The sequence below is a fragment of the Pinus tabuliformis genome, chromosome 6, assembly GCF_031772625.1.
Source record: "Pinus tabuliformis cultivar Carrire ecotype Pingquan chromosome 6, CPIR1, whole genome shotgun sequence".
NCBI lineage: Eukaryota > Viridiplantae > Streptophyta > Pinopsida > Pinales > Pinaceae > Pinus > Pinus tabuliformis.
The window spans coordinates 394,911,576-394,935,879 of NC_142292.1; the positions used below are offsets into that span (position 1 = coordinate 394,911,576).

Below are 24,304 nucleotides of genomic sequence, written 5' to 3' on the forward strand. Positions count from 1 at the left end.
GGAGAATGTTAAGTGTGAAGCCAAATTCACGCAGGATTCTAGATCCTTCTAGATCAAATATTTCCAGATCTCCAGGATTTGAGATCTTTCTACACCGCCATTAGTTTCTAGATCATTCCAGATTTCCATCTGAATCACATACAGGATTCTAGATCCTTCTTCTGCCTCTATAAATTTGTAATTTCCCTAGCCAAGGAAAGCAATCCAAATCCCAAGCCTGTTATGTAATGCTAAGTGATTTTTGTTCTCCAGTGATTGTTTTATCTATTCCATTGTTTCTCACTGAGTAATCTTGTTGTTTCTCCATTTGTTTATCTCTGTGAATTATTCTTTGCTATTGCCGTCTAAGTCTCTGAGTATGAATCCCCTGTGTGTTATGTATGCTCTGATTTAACAACCCTGTTTCAACCCATAGAGACTCTTCTTCAACCTACAAACAAGGCCTTCTTTGCCTTTTTCTATGAAGCCTTCTGACTGCTCCATATAAATTTCTTCCTCCAATTCACCTTGAAGGAATGCAGTTTTTACATTTAACTGTTCACATTCTAGGTCTAAAGCAGCAACTAGACCAAGAATGACTCTAATGGATGACATTTTATCAACAGGTGAGAAAATTTTAGTGAAGTCAATACCTTCTTTTTGGGAAAAGCCTTTCACCATGCTTAATCCTGTACACCCATTTTTTTTGTAGAGCCTTTCTACCTTTTGGGAGGTTTACCAACTCCCACGTTTTATTTTCCTGCAAAAAGTTTATTTCTTCTTCCATTACTTTCTTCCATTCTTTACTGTGCTCGACTTTACAAGCCTCTTGAAAATAATTAGGTTCACCTTCATCAGTCAACAAAATATAGTTTGAAGGAGGATACCTTTGTGAAGGCTTATGAGGCCTAGAATATCTGCGAACCAACTCTGGTGGTGCATTATCAGGTTGAATCTCCAATGAAGGTTCTTGCAATATTTCTTGTTGTTCATCATTTTCCACTTGTTGGAGTCACGATTGTCGTTACACCAAAACCCACAGGTGTTAGTAAACATTAAGATCAAGGATTTTGAGGCTTGGAAGAGTTGTGAGAGATGTAGGTAGCCTTTTGATGGGCATACCTACTAATTTGAGGCATACAAGTTGTTTTAAACTACCCACACTCTCTGATGAAACTCAAATTAAGAACCTTGAGAGAAATCATACTCCCAATCACCTTTCTTGGAATTTCTGTTAATTGGTTTCTCGCCATCAACAATGCATAGATATTTTGACATCTCCATGATTCTGGAAGCGAACTCAATTGGTTGCCCCTTAACAAAATCCGTGTGCGGCCTGAACACTCATTTTGATTCAACACCTTCAAACCCTTACCTGGGCAGCAATATAAGTTTTCTTCCATCTCAGTGATATGTATGCCCAAACTGCCGATCACATTGTTCACCCTCAAAAAGAGTATGCATGCCTCGACATCTCTGAGCATGGGTTCCACCAAAAAATGATCTGCTAAAACCTTCACATACATTCTTCCGATCTCGAATGGGCCTTCTTGGCCAGGCTAATCTTGCAGCTTCTTTCTTGCAAGCAGTCCTTTTGCCAGCCACAACGGAATCAACTCACCCTCGACATGAAGAATTTGGTCCTCTAAAACGGCAGCGGCTAAGTAGAGAAAGTAGAATTGCAGAGTGATGTGATAGTTTCCCAGAGAGTCGTAACTCCACCTTAAGCGATTATATAGATCCGCATTTTGTTGGATTTGGACTGCCAATTCCCATTCCCGTGCATCAGTGATGCCTGACATTGACCTCCCTATTACTTTGATCGCAAGGGGAAGCCCTCCACATTTGGCGCACACAAGCCTGGCCATTTGATTGTCAATGTTTGCAGGGACATTTCCATCATTATGTGGAAAAGCGTGATAAGCAAACAATTCCCAGCTCTTTTCTTCTACCAGATCTGTGATTGCTATCAAAGACTTCTCTGAAACTCCCATCTCCAGCAGTGCTCTGTGATTCCTTGAACTCACAACAATGTTGGAGTGGGAGTGGTGGATGAGCAGGGCCACACCTAGTTCCTCCAACAGTGTCCCACCGTCTCCCTAGACATAATCTAAGAAGAGGGCAAACCTTTTCCCCTGCATTCTTTGGTTCAACCAGACTTTAACATCCTCTTCCGTCATATTTTGAGGCAAATCTACTTTTTCTTGAATTGTGATTTGTCTACAAAGATCATTCCTAAGGCTTAGAAAGGAGGCAGACTGTGAAACAGTCAGCCAAAGAAACAAACCATCGTTAAAGAAATCCCTCACCTTTGGGCAGCTGAAGAGTCTCTTTAGAAGAAGAGTTTTGCCGGATCCACCCTTCCCAACAACACCAATGCGGGAAAGAGACTTGACATCTGCATTGGTCAACCACCCCTCCACAATTGTAAATGCTTTCTCTTGTCCGACTATAAGGGGTTCCCCGATTAAGAAGCCGCCCGCAGGTGGAGCAAGACCTTCTGAGACGGTTGCAGAAGTGCTGCTTGAAGTTGCGCTGCTTTCTCTCTGAATCGTCGTCCGCATCTGCTACTATAGTTGGACTAAAGGAACATATTTCAGATGTTTTTCCATGTCTGAAATCAAACAAGTGATCCTCCTACTAGTTTGATAGTGAGAAATTACATCACACTTTGGTATAATTGAGCACTTTTGCACTATTTCTAGTGCTTGCTGGAGAAGCACGTGCAAGTTTGAAACCCATGTATTAATGGCTGAAATATTAATATCACTTCCAGCAGTGGAATTTCCCCTCCTATTTAATTCCAGACGGCATTGATGGATCTGCGTCACCATAGGCTCGATTGTGGTAACCAGATCTCTTAGAGACTGCAACTCTTTTTTGCAGCTGACTGCAATGCCAATGTTGTTGAGATTTTCTGTTTGGAGTAAAATAGGCAAAAATCTCTGTAGGTGACAACAATAGAAATTTAGTTCCTACATTAGCTCCAGGTTGTTGGGAGATGATTAATGCCTCCTATATTTGATGTGAGTGAGTTAATGAGGTTGTTTGATTCTCTTTGCTATATAACAAGCAACCATTCAGATTGTTTGCTATGAGGGTGAGAGTTTTGTGAGGATTTCATTATGTAATCTCCTGTTTGATTAATAATATTGTCGATGCCTATGTTGTGTGGACGTAGCCCAGATTGGTTGGGTGAACCACGTTAAATTCTTGTGTCTTTATGTGCATGATTGATCTGCTGTGTATTTTTGTTTAATTTAGCTGAGCATATGATCTCCAATAAGTGGTATCAGAGCAATGTTGGAGGTCTGGCGCAGCGGAGGAGGTCGTGTTGTATCAAGTCCCGGAGTGTTGGTGCGTGTTAATTGCTGGAACGGTCCAACCTGCATGGTGCTGCGTGGTTTGGTTATTGGCACTGCCTGGTGCGTTGAAATCGTGCGTATTTGAAAGTGTTGTGTGTACAATCTTCGACGTGAAATCATTTGGAGCGAAGGTTGGAATTGCGTGCTGGACATGGAGATGTAGTTATAAAACTGCGTGGATATGTAATACACACAGCGAGGATATATTGCAGTTTTGTTTTTTGTTTGTTGCGTTGAACATTGCTGGAGCTGTGTGAACCTGCGTGGAGGCATTGCAGGCTGGTTATCTGGAGTTGTGCGTGGCTGGAGGCGTTGCAAATTATGCAGAGATCTCTACCTGGTTAACTGCGTGGAGGTATCTTGTCCGCCTGCATGGAGAACGCTGAGTGTTGGTACTGCCTGGTGGTGCTGCCTGGAGGCGCTGCGTGGTGTCTCTGCGGGCGTGGTGGATTAAGTGATCGCTGTTGCTGGATGTATTGCTCTCTGTGTTCCAGGTGTTGGTGATTCTTTCTTTATTTCCTTAATTATTACTACCTATGCAACAAAATAAAGGTTTTGACGCACATCTCAATTATCAAACTTACTGATATGATGCATCATTTAATTCGGTTACCGTGACTCCACTACCAATCCAAACTATGCTCTATCTTTGGTAAAAACAGTGAGCGTTTGTATTATGAGTATTTGATTGTGAGACATATGGTGGTATTATGAGTATTTGATTGTGAGCGTAATATGTCTTTGAATGTATTGCTCCAACATTGAAAACACGTGTTGAGAGTGCGATGATGCAGATCCAAACTGTAGATTTGCAACAAGATTGGTGAGCTCTAAGAAGATAGGTCAAGTAATAAAAACAAAACAAGTTTGTTTTTTTTTAAAAGCAAAGGCATATCAGTGCATATTGCAGAAATGTTCTTGTGAAGTACAGTTTTTTTTTTAAGGGGCAGTTTTTTTTATTGCTGGTATATAAAGTTGGATATTGGAGATTATTGTGTTTTTTTTGATACAAATGGTGAAAACTCAAAGTGCCCGGTTCGAAATCGAGAAGTTTAGTGGCAAAAATAATTCGAGATCTGGAAGGTAAAAATGCATGATCTGCTGGTACAGCAGGGCATGGCAAAGGCATTGTTGGGCAGGTCCAAACTACCTTCCCCCGTGACAGATGATGAGTGGAATGAATTGGATGGAAGAGCCTTGAGCGGAATTCGGTTATGTTTGGCTGATGATGTTTTATTTAACATCGTGTCAGAGAAGACTGCCGCTGGTTTGTGGATGAAGTTGGAGAAGCTGTATATGACGAAATCTTTGACAAATCAGATTCTTCTGAAACGACAGCTTTACGGTTTGCGGATGAAAGAAGGTACCTCGATTACTGATCACCTGAATGTTTTTAATACCTTACTGGTGCAATTAGACAGTCTAGATGTGAAATTTGATTCATAGGATAAGGAAATAACTCTATTGTGTTCATTGCCCGAATCCTGGGATCACTTTGTTACTTCCATAAGCTTTAGTATAGCAGACATTCTTGAGTTTGACGATGTTGTTGGAGCTTTGTTGTCTGAGGAGACGAGGAAGAGGTCGAATGCAGAGACCTCTACGTCAGAGGTAATGTTGGCCAGAGGTCGCTCAAGAGAGAGACACTCCGGGGGAAAGCATAGCGACTCTCATTCAAAGTCCAAAGGAAAGAAGACAAAGGTGAAGTGCTGGCATTGTGGCAAGGCTAGACATCTGAAAAGGATTGCTGGAAGCGAAAGCAGGCTGCTAAAGAAGGCTCTTCGACAGAAAAGAAGGAAGCCAACACCACAGATATAGGTTCAATATCTGGTTCAGGTATGAGTGATGAGGTATTGTCTGTTAATGTTTCAAAACATGATCAACATTGGTTGTTAGATTCCGGGGCATCTAACCACATGTGTATTCATAAAGATTGGTTTAAGACATATAGATCAGTTGATGATGGAGTCGTGTACATGGGTAATGATGTCACTTGCAGTATTGTTGGAATAGGAAGTATACAACTGCAAATGTTAGATGGCACAACCAAATTGTTAACTGATGTGAGACATGTACCAGATCTAAGAAAAAATCTAATTTCATTAGGAGCATTGGATACGAATGGATATAAAACTGTAATTCAAGGTGGAGTTATGAAAATCTATAAAGGTATTTTACTAGTGATGAAGGCTAAGAAGGTAGGAAATCTTTTTCAATTAGAAGGTAGAACTGGGTCAGATCATGTGTCGGTGTCTGAACAGGACAGTAGTTCCATTCACCTATGGCATCAAAGGTTGGTCCATATGAGCGAACGAGGGTTGAAAATTTTGGCTGACCGCAAGTTACTTCCTAATCTAAGATCTGGAAAGTTAGATTTCTGTAAACATTGTCTGTTTGGTAAACAAAGTAAGCAAAAGTTTAAAACAGGCAAACATACTAGTAAAGGAATACTTGATTATATCCATTCAGATGTTTAGGGTCCAGCCCCTACAACGTCTTATGGTGGCTCGTCATATTTTGTATCGTTTATTGATGACTTTTCTAGAAAAGTGTGGGTGTACATGTTGAAAAGGAAGTCTGATGTTTTTATAGTTTTCAAGCAGTTTAGAGCATTGGTAGAAAACAACACTGGTAGAACTATAAAATGTTTAAGAACTGACAATGGTGGTGAGTTTACTTCCAAGGAGTTTGACAGCTATTGCAAGGATGCAGGGATCGAGAGACATAAGACCACGGTTTATACTCCTCAGCAGAATGGAGTTGCTGAACGCATGAACAGGACTCTTCTAGAGAGAGCAAGGAGTATGCTGAGTAACGCCGGGTTGCAAAAGGAGTTGTGGACGAAAGAAATGGAAACAGCTTGTTATGTGATAAACCGATCTCCATCAACGACGATAGGCTGCAAGGTTCTGCAAGAGGTATGGAAAGGACACCCTTGTGACTATTCTAAACTCAGAGTGTTTGGTTGTGAAGCATATGCTCTAGTGCCTAAACATCAGCGAACTAAATTAGATCCAAAGTCTAAAAGGTATATCTTTGTTGGGTATGGTGATGGAACAAAGGGATATAGATTGTGGGATCCTACTACCCGCAAAATCATCATCAACATAGATGTAAAGTTTAATGAATCCTCTCTTGTATAGTTAGATGTAGATAGTAGATTGAAACAGGATGATGTATTTGATTTCCAGCACATTCAGTTTGACAACATTTCTAATGATAGTCATAACGACCATAGTTCAGATTCTAGTCATGAACAGGTTTCAGAATCAGATTATGAACAGGGTTCAGATGGAGGTCATGAACAGGTCTCAGTTGGCGATCATGAAGAAGTTCCTACAGATGATAGACAACCAATTGTGGAAGCACTAGAAACATTCTTAAGGAGGTTTACAAGGATCAAACGCCCTCCGAGAAGATATGATGATCATGTTACTTTAGTTGCTTTGACCGCTAATGATGATGAACCTTTGTGTTATCAGGAAGCTATAGAAGGTTCAAATAGTGACAAGTAGAAAGCAGCCATGAAGGACGAAATGATGGCCTTAAGTAAGAACGGTACATGGGATCTGGTTGAGCTTCCGAAAGGCAGGAAAACTGTGGGGTGTAAATGGGTTTTCAAGCTGAAATGGGGTGTGAATGATACGGAAGACAGGTACAAAGCACGGCTGGTTGCAAAAGGGTTTTCTCAGAAAACCGGTATTGACTTTCATGAGATTTTTTCACCAGTGGTTAAAATTGTTTCAATTAGAATTGTGTTAGCATTAGTGGCTTTGCTTGATTTAGAGTTGCAGCAGTTAGATGTTAAGACTGCATTTCTACACGGTGACTTAGATGAGGAAATATATATGGAACAACCGGAAGGGTTTATTCACCATCGCAATGAGAAATTTGTCTGCAGGCTCAAGAAGTCATTATATGGCCTGAAGCAGTCGCCTCGGCAGTGGTATAAGAAGTTTGATTCTTTCATGTTGAGTCAGAAATATGTTAGAAGTGAATATGATCATTGTGTTTATTTTAAACAGTTGAATAATGGCATATTCATTATCTTGGTATTGTATGTTGATGATATGCTTTTAGCAAGCAAAAGCATAGAAGAAATCAACAGGTTGAAGGCTCAGATGGCAAGGACATTTGATATGAAAGATCTAGGAGCAACAAGACAGATTTTGGGCATGGAGATTTTCAGAGAGAGGAGCAATGGTAAGCTATGGCTATCACAACAAAAGTATATTGAGAAAATACTTTTGAGGTTTGGTATGAATAATGTGAAGCCTGTTTTAGTCCCTTTAGCTTCCCATTTTAAGCTTTCTTCGAGGTTATGTCCTAATACAGATGAAGAAAAGGATTATATGTCTCGAATTCCATATGCCAATGTAGTAGGGTGTTAAATGTATGCGATGGTTTGTACTCAACCAGATATTTCACATGCATTTGGGGTTGTCAGCAGGTACATGGCAAATCCGGGTAAAGAACACTGGTCAGCAGTGAAATGGGTGCTTCGGTATCTGAGAGGCACAAGTAGTTATTGTATCACTTACAATAAGAGTAGTGAATTTGTTTGCGGATATGTTGATTCCGATTTTGCAGGTGATTTGGATAAGAGAAGGTCAACTTCAGGGTATGTCTTTACTCTTGCAGGTGGAGCTATAAGTTGGATGTCAAAGCTACAGAACATTGTTGCTTTGTCCACTACTGAAGGAGAATACATTGCTACTTCTCATGCTTGCAAAGAAGCGATTTGGTTGAAAGGTTTGTTTGGTGAATTTGGTAGATTGCAGGACAACATCAAGTTATTTTGTGATAGTCAAAGTGCAATACATTTGGCTAAGAATCCGGCCTATCATAGTAAATCAAAGCATATACCGATCAAGTACCATTTTGTAAGACAGGTTATCACTGAAAGGGGAGTCTCTCTTGAAAAGGTGCATACAAAGGAGAATTGTGCAGACATGTTCATGAAACCAATTTTGTTAGAGAAGCTACGCTGGTGTTTGGCTTCTCTTGGCTTGCAGAAAAGATAAAATAATAATAACAGGGCATCAGGCTAATTGTTGTCAAGGTGGAGATTGTTGAGATTTTCTGTTTGGAGTAAAATAGGCAAAAATCTCTGTAGGTGACAACAATAGAAATTCAGTTCCTAGATTAGCTCCAGGTTGTTGGGAGATGATTAATGCCTCCTATATTTGATGTGAGTGAGTTAATGAGGTTGTTAGATTCTCTTTGCTATATAACAGGCAACCATTCGGATTGTTTGCTATGAGGGTGAGAGTTTTGTGAGGATTTCATTATGTAATCTCCTGTTTGATTAATAAGATTGCCGATGCCTATGTTGTGTGGACGTAGCCCAGATTGGTTGGGTGAACCACGTTAAATTCTTGTGTCTTTATATGCATGATTGATCTGTTGTGTATTTTTGTTTAATTTAGCTGAGCATCTGATCTCCAACAAATGTGGTGAAGAATCTAGTTGATGGCAGGTGGAGCAAGATCTTCAGAGACTATTGCAGAAGTGCTGCTTGAAGCTTGACCTCTTGCTCTCCTCATCTCCATCTCCGTGTGCTGCTATAGTTGGACTAAAGGAAAATATGTCAGATGTTTTTCAATGTTTGAAATCAAACTAGTGATCCTCCTGCTAGTTTGATAGCGAGAAATTACATCACACTTTAGTATAATTGAGCACTTTTGCATTATTGCTAGTGCTTACTGGAGAAGCGCGTGCACGTTTGAAACCCATGTATTAATGGCTGAAACATTAATATCACTTCCAGCAGTGGAATTTCCTCTCCTTCTATTTAATTCCAGATGGCATTGATGGATATCCATAGGTTTGATGCAGAGAACCACATCTCTCAGAGACCTCAACTCTTTCCTGCAGCTGAGTGCAATTGGAACATCACGAAGAATCCGGTAGATGGCAGTGTCAATGCCGACACAAATAAATCCAGAGATGAAAATAGGATGAGGAATGACTGCCATGTCAATGCCGACACCAATAAATCCAGATATGATTTTTTGACAACAACAATATATCCAATCCCTCTTATAACACAATAGAAGGAATCACAGAGACGGCTAAATATATATTTGAAAATCTCAAAGCTAAAAAAACTTTGCCAACGAAAGCCTTGAGCCTGTGAGGAAGCGAGCAGAAATTGGAAGACAGGTAAGTCCAATTGGAGCAGTAATTCAAAAGCATTCGTAAATGATATATTGTGATGTTGCAGACTACTTATAGGAGTGATGATTGGTTCGATTGAGAATGCATTGCATTGCAGAGTAATTTTCAGGATTGGAATAAAGATGAAAAATTTTCTATTCCTCTGCTGAAGTGTTACGGTTTGAATAAAGAAGAGGGTGAGTGGTGGAGGCACTTTGGTTGATGTGACGTCGGAATAATTGTGCCTAACTCTATTTATTTAAAGAGAGATATTTACTTCACCGAGGGTGCGGCTTCTTTACCCCACCACCATAAAGATGAGCATAAAAGACATTCAAATCATTGATCGGTGGTCTTTCTTTAGGTAAAGAGAAGCATATTTGTATTCTTTCCTTTATTTTTTTTTCCAACGAAATGAATTGGATAACTTTCTTAATCTAAAGAGAATACTGAGATCATATTTAATTTATTTTAAAAGAGATCATATCTGACTAGCATTTAATTTATTTTAAAGAGATCATATTTAAGTATCATGAGCATAGTTGCGTGTAAAGAAACATAAGCATAGCGGTAGGTAAAGAAAAATACATTAATTGATTATCTTTCTTTATGTAATGCGAGGCATATTTCTATCTCTATTTCTATTCTTTATTTCTATTTTTCTTTTAGCACAAAAAAAAATCACAGAACTTTCTTCTATGTAAACAAAATTTTGAGATTATATTTATTTCAAATAACTTATATTCAGTTTATTTTACAGAGATTATATCTAAGTAGCATAACCATAGTTTTTGGGAAAACATTTACCGAATGTATTAATTCAAAATGTTTTCAATTTCGTTGAATTATATATATATATATATATATATATATATATATATATATATATGTATTGAGGTGACATGGTATTCGTTACTCACTTAATTTGAGTTAGGGGCATGGAGTTTAGTTGTATGTAGTGATTTCCAAATTTTAGGAGCCTAAGTTGAGTTAATTTCAGTTGTAATCAATTAAACTAGTTCTAATTGTCAAGTGAACTAGTTGGTAGTTAGTTGAGTAGTAGGACATTAGTGTAACTCAGAGATCATCTAGTTAACTAATCAATCAGCTAATAGTTAGCTCATGCATGCAAATTATATGAGTTTCTCAGTTGTGGTGTAGTTTCCAAGGCAGTTAACTGACAATTGTAAACTATTTGAGTGTATACATGTCGCATGAGGTCAGGTGGACCATCCCAGGGAATTGCAAAATCAATTAGAGGAATTTCCTAGTTAATAGGGGCCTAATTCCTTAAGGAACAACATAAGGAAATAGGGGTGCGATGTGTTGAATTGGTTAAGTACTAGCCATCTCAGTGATTCAATAGGAGATAATAGAATTTCTTTTGTAGGTTGAGCTCTGGCATTGAGCTAACAATTGTAATAGCTTCTCTAACTCACTTGATTAATGAACACACGGTTGAATGGGTTTTGAGCAGTTGCTTTCCCCTAGATAAATCTTTGTGTATGTGTGTTATTTTTTGTTGCATTTTTATGATATGTGTTCTAGATTGTGAATTGAATTCTGCAAAGCAGTAGAATAGATTTGAGTCTTGTGATTAGTAAGTTTCATGAGCAGTTTCAATTCTACAACATAATTTCTACATGGTATCGGAGCAGGATTCACAAAAGAGCGTGAATTTCGAATTTGTTACTGTAGGACGATCGAATTTGAAGGATCAATGTTAATAGGGGCCTAATTCCTCAAGGAACAATGCAAGGAAATAGGGGTGTGTCCGTGTGCTAGTATGGTGTGTTGAATTGGTTAAGTACTAGCCAGATCAGTCATTCAGTAGGAGAGAATAGAATTGCTTTTGTAGGTTGAACTCAAGCATTGAGTTGACAAACGTAGTAGCTTCTCTTACTCACTTGATTAATGAACACAAGGCTGAAGGGGTTTTGAGAAATCACTTTCCCCTATATTAATCTTTGTGTATGTGTGTTATTTCTTGATGCGTGTTTATGATATGTGTTCTAAATTGTGAATTGAATTCTACAAAGCAATAGAGTAGATTTGAGTCTTGTGATTTAGTGAATTTCATGAGCAGTTTCATATCTACAACATAATTTCTACACAATTTACTACTTTTAAGGCTCTACAAAATGTTGTTTCAGAGAATTTTGAGTTGATTTACTAGTAAATACATTGGACGATTATTCTCTGGCATTGAGCACATCATCTAATTATCTATTAACTTCCTGATCTTTCCTTGTTTCTCCTTGGCCTTTAATAAGTGGTATTTTATTCACTTTGATCAATATTTCTTCCAAGGAGTGGTTCCTTTGATATAAAGCCACTAACTTGGGTAAATATATTTCTATCTTCTCTTGACTCTTCAAGGCTCTATTTGCATCAATATAATCATAACCTAGCTCCCCTTCAATAATTATTTGGATTTATCAGGGAGCATTAGGGTATTCCTTAGGTCATTGTTTTAGCTTGTCCACGACACTCAATACTCCTTATAATTGTGTACCTTTCTCTTCAGCTTACTCCTAGAGTGATAGGAAAATTGTGGAAATCCTATGCATCTGTTGAGGGTAAGGATATGCTTGATTAATTGTTGCTTTGTAAGATCCATGTACTTTACTCTCACATGCTTGATAGTATTCCATTTCGTTTTCTCTTGTTTCAGTGCCTTGGTTTCAGCTATGAGCATTATGTTTTAACTACTCTAGTGCCATTATGAAATCATCCTTCTATTATAGTATGTTTAGAAGGTTCTTCAAATTTATTTTTGTAGATTGAGAAAAGGTAAAGTCTTATTGAGCCAATCTCTAGTGAGTTTGTAGTGGTGTCATCCATAATAGATATTTCAATGGTGATCTATAATGGAGGCAAGTAAGGGATGGAAAAATTATTTTCCTTTTGTTTCACTATCAAATTCAATGCCATGTCATATATGAACCAGCCTAGGTTCAAAAATTTTCTTATTTTAGTTGGCATAATACACAATTCCTTCATAGGAAGATGGCCACTAGTGATAGTTGGTGTGCTTGATTGGGTTTGATCAACCTCCATTAAATATTCATCGCCTTGTGTGGTTTGGTCCTGATCATTTTGGGCTTCTTGTTGCACTTTGAGAGCCTCCTCTTTCTTTGTGGCTTCTACTTCTTTCTGTAGTACTCTTTGCTCTTCTTCTTTTCTTCTATTTTCCTCTTCTTCCTTTTCTGTCATCTCCTCTTTCTCTCTCTTCACATGTAGTACCTAAGCTAATTTGGTTGCCTATTGGTCTTCTTTGAGTTTCTTTCCTCACGCAATTATGGCAACTTCCATCTGAGCAACTTGCTTCTTAGCCAAATATTTTTTTCTAGTTGGATATCTTTACTTTTTAGCTTTGGGGGAAGTGTAGCCTATCCTGAAAATTACTTTGGAATAATTCAACACTTTCTTATTTTTCTCTTTATCTATCCAAGACTTAGATTGGTAGTCCCATCTATACCTACAATATTTGCAATGATTTCTCACTAATAATTTGTGATCATACCTATGGAATGATGGGTCCCCAAAATGGAAATGGGTCAGAGCATCAAACACAACTATGGATTTCTTGATAGCTTCAAGTTAATAGGATCTTAAATGAAAATGCATGTGTAGTCATGGGGTCCTTCTATCACGTGTGAGTGCTCCATCTACTCCTATAAATACTTAATAATTGATTTCTTGTAAGGTTACCATATCTATAAAAAATCGAGGCAACAAGTAGGGAGGTTTGGTTGAACCAAATATCCTTAGGTATGTTCCATCATTTTCCACAAACTAGTCTTCAGTAGTCTATACCACTTTTCCATCCTTCTTGGACATACATGGAGTTGACTCATCAAACAAGGACTTATTATAAAGGGAAACTAAGAAATATTGGCAATTTTTTTGTATAATGGGAAGTATTTTGATTCCCATATTATCTCACAAAAAATGTGAACTAGGTCTTCTTGAACTATCCCTTGCTATTTCATGGCAAAGAATGCATGTTTGACACCAAATAAAATCCAGGAGGTAGGAAGCCATGAAGAATTGGTGTTTCTTTCCTTCCTCTAGGTTCTATACTTTGTAATTGTCTTGTAAATAGGTAGAGATAATGTTAGCCAAGTTGAATATACTTCTTGAGATTGCAGTGGAATACATCAAGGGAAGCAAACCTTTGGTAAAGATATTTTCATTTTACTTGCAAGAAAACCTACACATCATGAAAGCCACTAGCCAAACATGAGTTATCAGTATATTGGTTGGGTATTCTATGTTTGGTTAGACTTCAAATTTTCCCTATTTATCCACCAAGTATTCATGAGCTCTTTCTGTATAAGGTTGAAACCTTGAGCTAATTCTCATGTAGGAAATTCTTTTAAGTAAGGAAGCCTATAATAAGAGTTTATATGAGGAGGTATAAATGGTGTGAAAGGATTCCCTTGATGTGTCTAATCATGAGTCTTTGGAATTTGTGCACTTTATGATCCATTCAACTATTCCAATGTATGGTAGGAAGGATAGTGCACTAGTACCTCGTGCAACCAGGATATATATATATATATATATATATATATATATATATATATATATGTATATATATATATATATATATATATATATATATATATATATATATATATATATATATATATATATATATATATATGTATATATATATATATACATATATATATATATATATATATATATATATATATATATATATATATATACACACATATATATATATATATATATATATATATATATATATATACATATATATATATATATATATATATATATCATCTTTAGGCAAGTTTTTCCTTTAAAACATCGTATATACGTCCGATTAGATATAGGTTGTGTTGTGGTTAATAAAACAAGTGGTGTTAGGAAATTCTAGACTAAGTGGGTTGGTAGAAGGCTCATCATCAAGGACCTAAATAAAAATAAGACGTGTGCTCCCTTTGATTTGATGTCTGTTATTTATTGAAGAGTTGATTCTTGCTTCTTTTTCTTCTTTTTTACCATTTTGAGCTTAATACTTGCAATAAATAATGCCCCATGCCATTATAAGAATAAGGCTTAGAAAATGTAATGCTACTCAACGTCATGGAAAATCATTCACTACAAGGTTTTAGCTTAAATAGTGGCACCCTAGTTTACTAATGAGCTTAGGTATAAGTCCATATCCCCAAGTGGCAAGGAAGGAGGCACAATAGATTATCCCTTATGAGGAAAATAATACTTGTCCTATGAAAACTGAGTTATTTCCATGGTGAGATGAAGCTATCATAGGTTATCCAAAGCGTCTTTTCTAGTACCGGTGTGGAAAAAGGTAATTAGAAATGTTGAGCCTTGTTGTGGAGATTTTTTTTGTAAATGTTGAGAGGGGGGTGAATCAATATTTCATTTAATTATAATTAATTTTGTACTTTCATAGAATTAAATATTGTTAGTGCAAATCAAATTTGATAATCAACATCACGTCACATCACATGAAAAATATGTAAGAAATTTTAGGTGGAAACCCTTTCGAGAGAAAAAACATCGACGCTTTCTAATATAAATGACGAATACAATAATTTATGAGCTCCAATTGAAGGGGAGCTCCAACTCCCTAGAAGTTCAATAGAAAAGAATTCATTTTATCAGGAAGCCCCAACCTCCTGAAAGGATGCTCCAATACTCTGGGTTTATGAGCTCCAATAGGAATGATTCTCCAACACCATGCTAGCATCAATTTGTTGGCCTAGCTCCACCATGCCACCTTGAAGTGTTCTTAGGCTCCAACCTGAAGGAGAATTTAATCTCTTCCTTGCACCACAATACCACCCTGGAAATAAAAGATAGAATAATAAATTGTGGGCTCTCGTACTAGGGATAATGACCCACTTAAATTGACAAAAAAATGATATTTCATTGTTTCCCCTACTGATACAAACAATATTTAGGTCCACTTTTCATATACTACTTTAGTTCTGACTTTAACTTACAATATACAAATATCCTTTGATGATAGATAGGAAAATAATAAACAAGGAAATACTCTAACAAATACCCTAGATGTCAGTTTGAAGAGGATGTATGGTCACCATTATATTTGTTGCCACTTAGTATGCTATCTTCTACCACTAATTTTCTTCAGGCTTCTTGTTACCTCAATATGTCTCATTGGATTAAGATTTCCCTCAATTCAGTCTTGATTTATGTCCTTAGATTTAGCATTAAAATAAGTCACGTAGAAGCTCTTGACAGTACTTAGAAAGGTTTTATTTAAGCATTAGGACTTGGTCTTACAAGAAAAGGATTTTAGCTCAACTTGTGGCCTACATAGGCCCTCCTTCTATAGCTTGAATTCAAACTCAACCAACCCTTATACAAAACCTTAAATCATCCCTTCAATATCCCTTCAAAGACATTACAAGAGGTCCTCAAATTTCCCTTTAAGTAGGCCTAAATAAGCCCTTAATGATCTATGTAATCTGGTCTAGACTGTCAGCAAAATTTTTCCTTCCTTCTGCGATCATAACAAGCCCAATTTGGCATCCTATTATTCCATAAATAATCTTCTCATCTCCCCTCATACTTAGCTCAAACAAGCCTCTTTATATAGCCTATACAAGGATAACTCGGCCCTTGAAATCATACAACTAGAAAAAGCATTAAAGGCCCTACGACCTGAACATATCCTCAATTAACCCTCTCTCTATAGCTAGAATGATCTTGAATTCAACCCTTATATTTGTGGTTAGAACATACATAAGTTGGTTTTCCTTTAAACTTGAAGTGACCACAAATCAAGCTTTAAACCTCAAATGTATGCCTCAAACCTTTTGATGAGCCTCATCAATGGGTAATTATATGGGCTCATTTTACCTCCTAACCTAGTCAAATCAACCATTCTCTTAGCTTATTGTATTATTTTCTGATTATATTTATGCTTATAGAGTGAGTTGAGTTGGTTATGATGCCATGTGGTCTAATATGTGTTTAATGAAGATTTTTGAGGAATTTTGTGGTCAAAGTCGAGGGTCCAGTGGACAAATGGCAGCAATAACTCGAAGTGGACAAAGGAGAGGATTTATAGTTGATAATACCCCTCATTTATTACTCCCCACTTTGAATTCCCCTTCATTCAGCTCGGAGTACAGGCAGCCAAGTCATGCATTAGCAGGCAGCTGAGCAAGTGGAGGATAACTAATGTTTATCTCGAGTTTTGGGAGCCAAGCCTCCCTGATTTTGAGGAAGCTATTGGGAGCTTCATTTGTATAAGTAGAGAGGCCCAGGGCCTCACTAGGGTCAGATTTTTGTTGGATTTTTGCTTATTTAAACTCTGCTCAACTTCGAGCTTATTATTTTGTGACAGTTTCATGTAATCTTGTTATTGTTTTGGAAATAAAGATGGAATCCTTTTTGAGTTAGCACTGAGTTACCTCAGAGGGCTGAAGCTCTGGGTTAGGGCCCAATCCAAGCAGCCAAACTCCTCTTTACTTGTATTTGTATGTTTTATTTCAGTTGTAGATCGGTTGCTATTAGATGAATTTCTTTTATGGTTAACAATAGGTTGTTTTTGATGATTTAGTAGTTTGCTTCCATTTGTGCTTTCTATAGTAGGTTAAGCAGTGATAAAGAGAAGATTCAAAAGGATAGCAATAGTGCCTTGGCCTCTCTTCCTCCCTTTTGGGACCATGATTTGAGGCAAAGATCCTCTTGCTGCCCCAAAAACATAGATTTTCCTCATTCATAGGACTTCTAGTGTTTGCAGATTTTTAGTGGTTAATAGTCTAGTTTTGCTATGCTTCAGAACTTATTCATCATTCTCACTTCTTTCTTTATAATAGTATTCTTTCATTCTTTCCTTTCTTACAACATTTCTCAGCATTTCCTTTCATAGATCATAGATCAGACTATTTTGATGCAAAACTCTATTTTCCTAGATGCACATATTTCATTGCTTGCTTGATCTCATTGGTTGACTGCCAGTTGTTTATGTAGTAGATATCTTTTAGCAGTAGGTCAGCCTATCATCCATGCCATCCTCCAACTAATCCATTCCCTACAGGTCGCCCAAGTCTCCCCTCAATTCTACCTTAGTTTCCTGCATTTTCCATATACTTTCCTCTCTCTCCTCGAGCAAATCCAATCATCTTTCTCTCTCCTAATGATTCTTGGTAGACCCTAGGTGCCCTAAAAATTCATCCCAACCTTCATCTACCTTCTCCACCCACTCTCACACCTTCCAAACAGTGAAAATTGCTCTCGGCCTCCTCCTGTAGAACATTGTTTTTCCTCCTGTAGATTTCCTGTGTCCTCCTGTAGATTTCCCTGTAGGCTCTCTTTTGAAGGCTGAGTTTGGAAAAAGCCTCCAAAAGGCAACCTGAGACCTCCTAGAACCCATCCACACCATCCATCCTCTCAAGTCCCAAAACTTCCCTCCATCGCCACCTATTCTCTACATTCACAAACAAATAAATTACATGCATGACAAATTCACATGAAAATACATAAAAATCCAAAAAGGTGTTTTTTGCTCATTTAATTTTAGAAATAGATTAGGTAGATGTTGTTTAATTCCTTGAGTAGATAATGGCATTCTGTTCATGGTTTTCATAGTGCTTTATGCAAAAGTAGGATTAGTGGTTAACTAGGATTTCCTTGGTTTGCTTTACATTTCAATCTTCCTTTCTGCAACTAGAATAGCATCAACAGAGTAATCTCTTTTTCCTTTCATCACATATAGACCTTCTTCTAGAATCCTTAGAAGTTGGCTTGAGCTCCTAGTGATCTTACGTCGGCTAACCAAGTGACAACCTGCAGTAAGAACTAGCACTTGTGCATACAACACCGTCGCTTCCAAGTTTGTTACGAACTACCAGGTTGATAAGAGTAAAGTAGGAAGCCCAAGAGTTGCAGCATTATTGCTGCAATACTGGTGCTCACCAATTTTTGGCACCATTGTCAGGAAAGCATCAGAGTATTCTGTGATTACTGCGTTATTCTATTTTCTATTGCAACATTCTGCTAATAATTTATTTTAGCAAAAGTAGATTAATCATTTCCTTGGTTGCAGTTCTGCATTTCTTTTGCTTTCCTCTTCAATTCTTCAATTTCATTTCAGCAAAAGTAGATTAGTAATTTCCTTGCTTTCAGTTCTGCATTTATTTTTATTTCCTCTTCAATTTTGCAATTTTATTTTAGAAATTTCGTTTTAGTTAGTTTCAATTCGTTTGTTCAATCAATTTCTGTTTTGCAAGTACTATCAGTGTGGGGAAAAAGAAACAAAAACCAACCAAAAAGATTTCCTTTCATGCCTCGTAGGAATAGAGAGAATTCAGGAAAAATTTTACCCAACACCCCCACTACTTTACACAGCCAACCTTCTCTCTTCTTCGGTGGTTGCGATCAATAAGAACACTTAGGAGAATAGCTAGACATATTGGAAGAATGTATAGGGGAAGAAGAAAAAGAAAACATTCCTTTAGAGCCAATGGCTAAACACAGAAATGCTAGGGGAAATGGAGAGAGAATAGAAGGCACCTTTCCCATTTGAGAGACCAATGGGGACACCAAAATGAAGAATATAAGCCCTTCCGCCTTATCTCATTTCCATGGTCTGACTATAGAATATCTTGACACCTTCTTGTTTGAGTTTGCTGTTATCTGTCGAACCTATAACTATGCAGAGGATGAGAAAATCTTGAAACTGTTCCCTTCTACTCTCAAGGATGCAGCGTTGTGCTAGTTCATGGGATTACCTAGCAATAGTATCACAACTTGGGCTCAGAGGTAGCAAGCCTTTAACAACAAGTATCGAGACTATTGTAAGTCAAAAGATACTAAAGAAGAAATTTTTCGAATGACTATAGGAAGTGATGAGTCCCTGGAAGACTATAAGGAAAGGTTCTAGCTCAGTTACAAAAGGGTCGGGTGTAAACTTGACCCTAAGTCTCTGAAGATGTTCCTGCTCAGGGGAATTCAGGAAGATCTTTTAGACACCCTCCATCTCCTGGCCGGGGGAGACATCTACCTACTATCCTATGAAGATATAAAGACTGTTTTTAGAAACCATTCTAGGGCATCCAGAAAGAAGGGTAGGGGGAGTCAACCCATAGCCAATACCTCTTCCTCTAACTCATCCATTAAGGGGGAAATTGGAACCATGCTGGAAGATTTCAAGAGTGAGATGCTGTAGACTCTTTCCATGCAAATGGATACCTTTCATATCAAAATGAAACAAGACGAAGCAGAGAGGGCTTTGGCCATCTTTTGCCCTAGATGCACCAGGAGGCATCCTAGGAATGAATTCCCACTGAAATCTATAGAGGTTTGTTCAGTTTATGAGGAGAATCATTCTACAGATAAGTGGCCTTCCTTGCTCGGACTTAAAGCTGTATATCAAGGGGCTGAGGGAGCCACTGAATAACTCTATTACATAAACCAAAGAAGGTCGCATGGACCTAGACCATATTAGCAAGGAATGCAAGGGACATCCCAGGCTTACTACAACCCCAACACAGTCACTTCCATACCTTCTTGGGGTCCCCCTGCTCATCCTTCATGGTCCACGCCTCCTCCTTTGTCCTTCACATCTCAATATTATGCCCAACTAGCCAACCATTCATTTCAATCCTATGCTCAGTCATCACCTCAATGGAATGTACCTCATCAGGGGTGGAGGCCTCAATACAACTCTCTCCCCACTCTTTTTCCTCCACCACCTACCTATCCACAACCGTTATTTCCTGCTCCTCCAAAGCAACCCCAAATGCCTGCCCAGCCGAACCCGAACTCGAACAACAGACAGGCTCAACAAGTGTATAGTAGGGAACCATCATGCCCAACTTATGTTGTGGAGATTCAGGAGATCAATCTGCAATCTGGGAAAGTTCTCCCAGATAGTTAGCCTCCACCTAGGGAGGTTGAGGAAGATAAAGAGGAAAGTGAACCAAAAGCAATTCCACCCTTTCCTGAGAGATTATCTGTGACAGGCCAGCCTACCCCAAAAGAAGCTGAACTCCTGGGGGAATTGAAACATCTATGTGTAAAGATACCACTTCTCCAAGCCATAAAGGATGTGCCTATCTACAATAGGTTGATTAAAGAGAAGTGATTTAGGCATCCAAGAAGGCGCAAGAGAGATGCCCCAACCATCAATGTCATCGGACAGCAATCCGACCTAATGTTGGGACAGGTAATCTGTCCAAAATATCTAGACCCTGGAAACCTAGTAGTTGATGTCCACATCAATGGCACCATGATCCCACACACTTTGATTGATCTGGGAGCTGCCATTAATGTGATGAAAAAGGACACAATGCTCAAACTCAACCTTCAAGGTTCCTTAAGGAAGACCACAACCGTGCTACAGCTAGCAGACCACTCCACCGTGACCCCTGAGGGGATTGTTGAAGATGTGATGGTCTCCATTGATTCTTAGGAGTACCCTACTATTTTCTTAGTTCTCCATCTCAAGGCAAAGCTCACTGGGTATCCTCTCATTCTAGGAAGACCCTGGTTGGCTATCACTGATGCCTACATCAGCTGTCGAGTTGGGAACATAACCATAAAGAACAGGCATATGTCCAAGCAGTTAATCCTATATCCTCCTGCCCAACCTTCGTTAGAACATGATCGACCTCTCTGGTTGGAGGAGGAAGATGAGGATGAAGTTTATTTTGCACCGCTTTGTACATTAGAAATCGTCATGGGAGGAAAACAACAAGAGGATGATATGATTGAAAATTTGATTCAGAATCCACCTCCCAGTGTATTGCCCTTAGAGGACATAGTAAGAGAAACCCAAAACAACCCCTCAACTGATCTTTGTGCGGCCGACTCCACTTCTCTCCATGTTAAGAATATAGAGTTCGGTCCAGAAAGAACCTTGAAAATCAATCCATCCCTATCCACTTCCTAGGAGAAGGGACTGTGTAGCCTACTCAGAAAGCACTTAGATGCCTTCGCATAGAGCTATAAGGAGATGAAGGGAGTGCACCCTTTAGTTTGTACTCATCATATATACATCAAGGAGGGTTGCAAGCTAGTCAGGTAGCCTAAAAGGAGGATGAACCCAGCTGTTATAGACATTTTTGGGCACTGCAAACCCAAGCATAAATGTCCATAAACCAAGGGCTCCTAAGTCCCTAAAAGTGTTGTTCCAACCCCTAAATGAACAAGGTCTACTAATTACAGCTTCTCCCATAAGTTCTCCATGAAAAACTACTCAGAACTGGTCAAAAATAGATCATTTCACCTGCTCCATAGGCAAAGTGCGTTGCATCTCACCTAAATACACACAGTAGGTGCGTTGCATTTCAAAAAGACCTTCTATGGGGTGCGATGGGGGAGAAGAGACAAATGGCAGTGTCAATCCGCGAGGTGGAGAAGCATGGAATCTTCCAGAAACTTCTCCTGTGACACTTGCCTCTCTGAATTCGACCAGGGATGAGTAAGAGATCATCAATCTCCAAGTGGAAGCAAGAACTATCAGAGGGAAGACACTAATCAAATCACAAGCTGACTCATCTCCCTTATAGACATCTATATATGGATCCCTCATCCTAGAGATCCGAAGGCTGGAATTTTGCATCTTGTAAGGAATTGTTGTTGGTTTATTGGTGTGAGATCATAGTGTTGGGTGATCTAAGCTTGTCATGAGGTGAAGAAGGGCTTCTTCTTGTTGAGAGGATGATGCTGGGTCAGAACAACTGGTTGTAACTCTCTTGGCTCTTTCTTGATTATCAATAAAGCTATTCAAGTTTTCCTCCATACTCTTGTGTGATTTATGTTTTATGCATTTGTATGGTCAATTTACATCCTATCCTAGATTGTTTATGATAATAGATCCATGTTCTCGTATAATATTGTGCTGCTTTGATTCTACAGGTACTCTGTGAAGCTGGGTATACAAGGAAGCGAGTAGCAAAGGACTATCAGAAGAGAGAGGAATCGAGCAAGGAGACAAGCGCAAGACAAAGGTTGGTCTCCTTTATTCTTCTCTCATCTATCTCTCATAAAGGAAAACGAAAGTAGCCTTTACTTTGTTTGTTTCAAAGGTAGCCACTAGCCTTAGTGGGATTAGCAGTTTTGCGTAGACACTTTTCCCTGTAACAAAATGGCGACTCCACTGGGGAGCGACTAGGTTGTTTGTTTATCTACATTTGTTTACTTTATAAACTTATAGACAGAGCCTGAAGTTGAGCCAGGTAGCCTTCGAACTGCATTTTCTATGCAAATGCAAAGTAGATAAATGCCGCTTCAGTCAATCTCTGGGTTTTGTTTATGAATTAAACAATTGATTTACAAACTCTCTAATTGCCCTTGTGGTGGCTCTTGTAACCTCCTTAGATCTACCCTTGTGATTGATTTACTGATTACCACTTTCTCAGCCAAAATCCCTGAACTAAACTGTAAACTGTGACCTGGAACCCAATCAAAGTCTCGTCCCTGGTCCAGTGCACTGTTTGTTCTGTGAATCTCAAATTCAGCACACTTCCCGAGTGTAGTAGGTGCGCTGCATTTCAAATTCACTGTGTTACAGGTGCGCTGATCAGACTAGGCATTGTTCCTAAATTTTGGTTTCTGTGTTCACTCTTTTCAGATCTATTCAAGAGTTTTGTTGCCTGTAGTCAGTACACCTATGTTTGAAACCCCTTTCCTTACTGTTATTCCACCTCCATTGTGCAAAGAACTGTAAATGTTTTTATGTATTTCTTGAGTCATTTTCAGTTCTCCCTTACAAACAAGTAACGTAATTGTACTGTCGTTTCTTGATTTGAAAGTGTCGCAAGTGTCGTTTTCAGTCATAGAAGAGGACCTGATTTTTCTGGATAGTCGATTACCCTGTTACTATTGTATTTGATCTGAATTAGTAGTTTTTCTAGTGTTGAAAGCAAGTTTTCATTTCCAAATCGCAAAGTGTTGTCATTGTCTTCATTTTGATTTTGAAAAAGAAACTTGTAAGTAATTTTCGCTTTGAAAAATAATTTAGATTTGCGCATTAGCTTTATTTTTATCATTCACATATTAAGAAGGCCGAAAACAAATACATGCATGTGCATTTGCATTTAGACTGTTTGATTGGTTTGATTTAGGATAGTGCATATAGTGTGTGCTCTATGCTCTTTGCTGAAAGAACGCCATCTCTCTTTCCTTAGTAGCTAGGATTTTCATTGCACAAAGAAGATAAAATGACTGTTTATCATCTTAGATTGCATTTTAGGAATTGTACATCTACATCACGCGGTGAACCTGAAAGGAAAATTTCTTAAGCAAGATCAACTATAAAATAAATTTAATGAATCTAACAACGCTTTGGAACCTAACGCACAAAATCTAGAAGTCTAGACTAGAGACATATTCTGGCGTTGTAAAGCCTGGTAACTATTGTTTTCACTATTGGTTAGGTGTTTCCTCCACTTTGAGACGATAAGTGCCAGTACAGACTTGTGCTCCCACGTACCGTCGAGTATATTTTTGGAGACCACAATAGGCTTAATCCTTTCTCCATAGGAAGCCGTGTCTGCCGCCCTATCGATCGCAATGCAGTGAACACAACATTCGGGAAGATTGACTGCCGTACCGTAAAAAGTATTCTACAGTTTTGTGATTTGTTTGGTAATCCATCTGTCTAGATTTCCAGAGTATTCCATTTCGTTCCTTTTCAGACTCCTTAACGGAAAAGGTCCATCTGAGCACTTTTCACTTCAGGCTCATTAAAAATCGAAGGCGACTATAGTCATCTCTTGTTTTTCTTGACTCTTAAAAATTGAAAAAACAAGTTGTGTCAA

At 38.3% G+C, this 24,304-nt stretch overlaps 1 protein-coding gene across 1 annotated transcript; it reads right to left on the reverse strand.

Annotated features, from left to right (window-relative positions):
- Positions 1–1,538: 1,538 nt before the first annotated feature.
- LOC149258974 (putative disease resistance protein At1g61300) lies at positions 1,539–1,973 on the reverse strand. The gene has a single exon (XM_089444231.1). The coding sequence runs from the start codon at positions 1,971–1,973 to the stop codon at positions 1,539–1,541; it is 435 nt and encodes a 144-aa protein (XP_089300357.1).
- Positions 1,974–24,304: the final 22,331 nt, after the last annotated feature.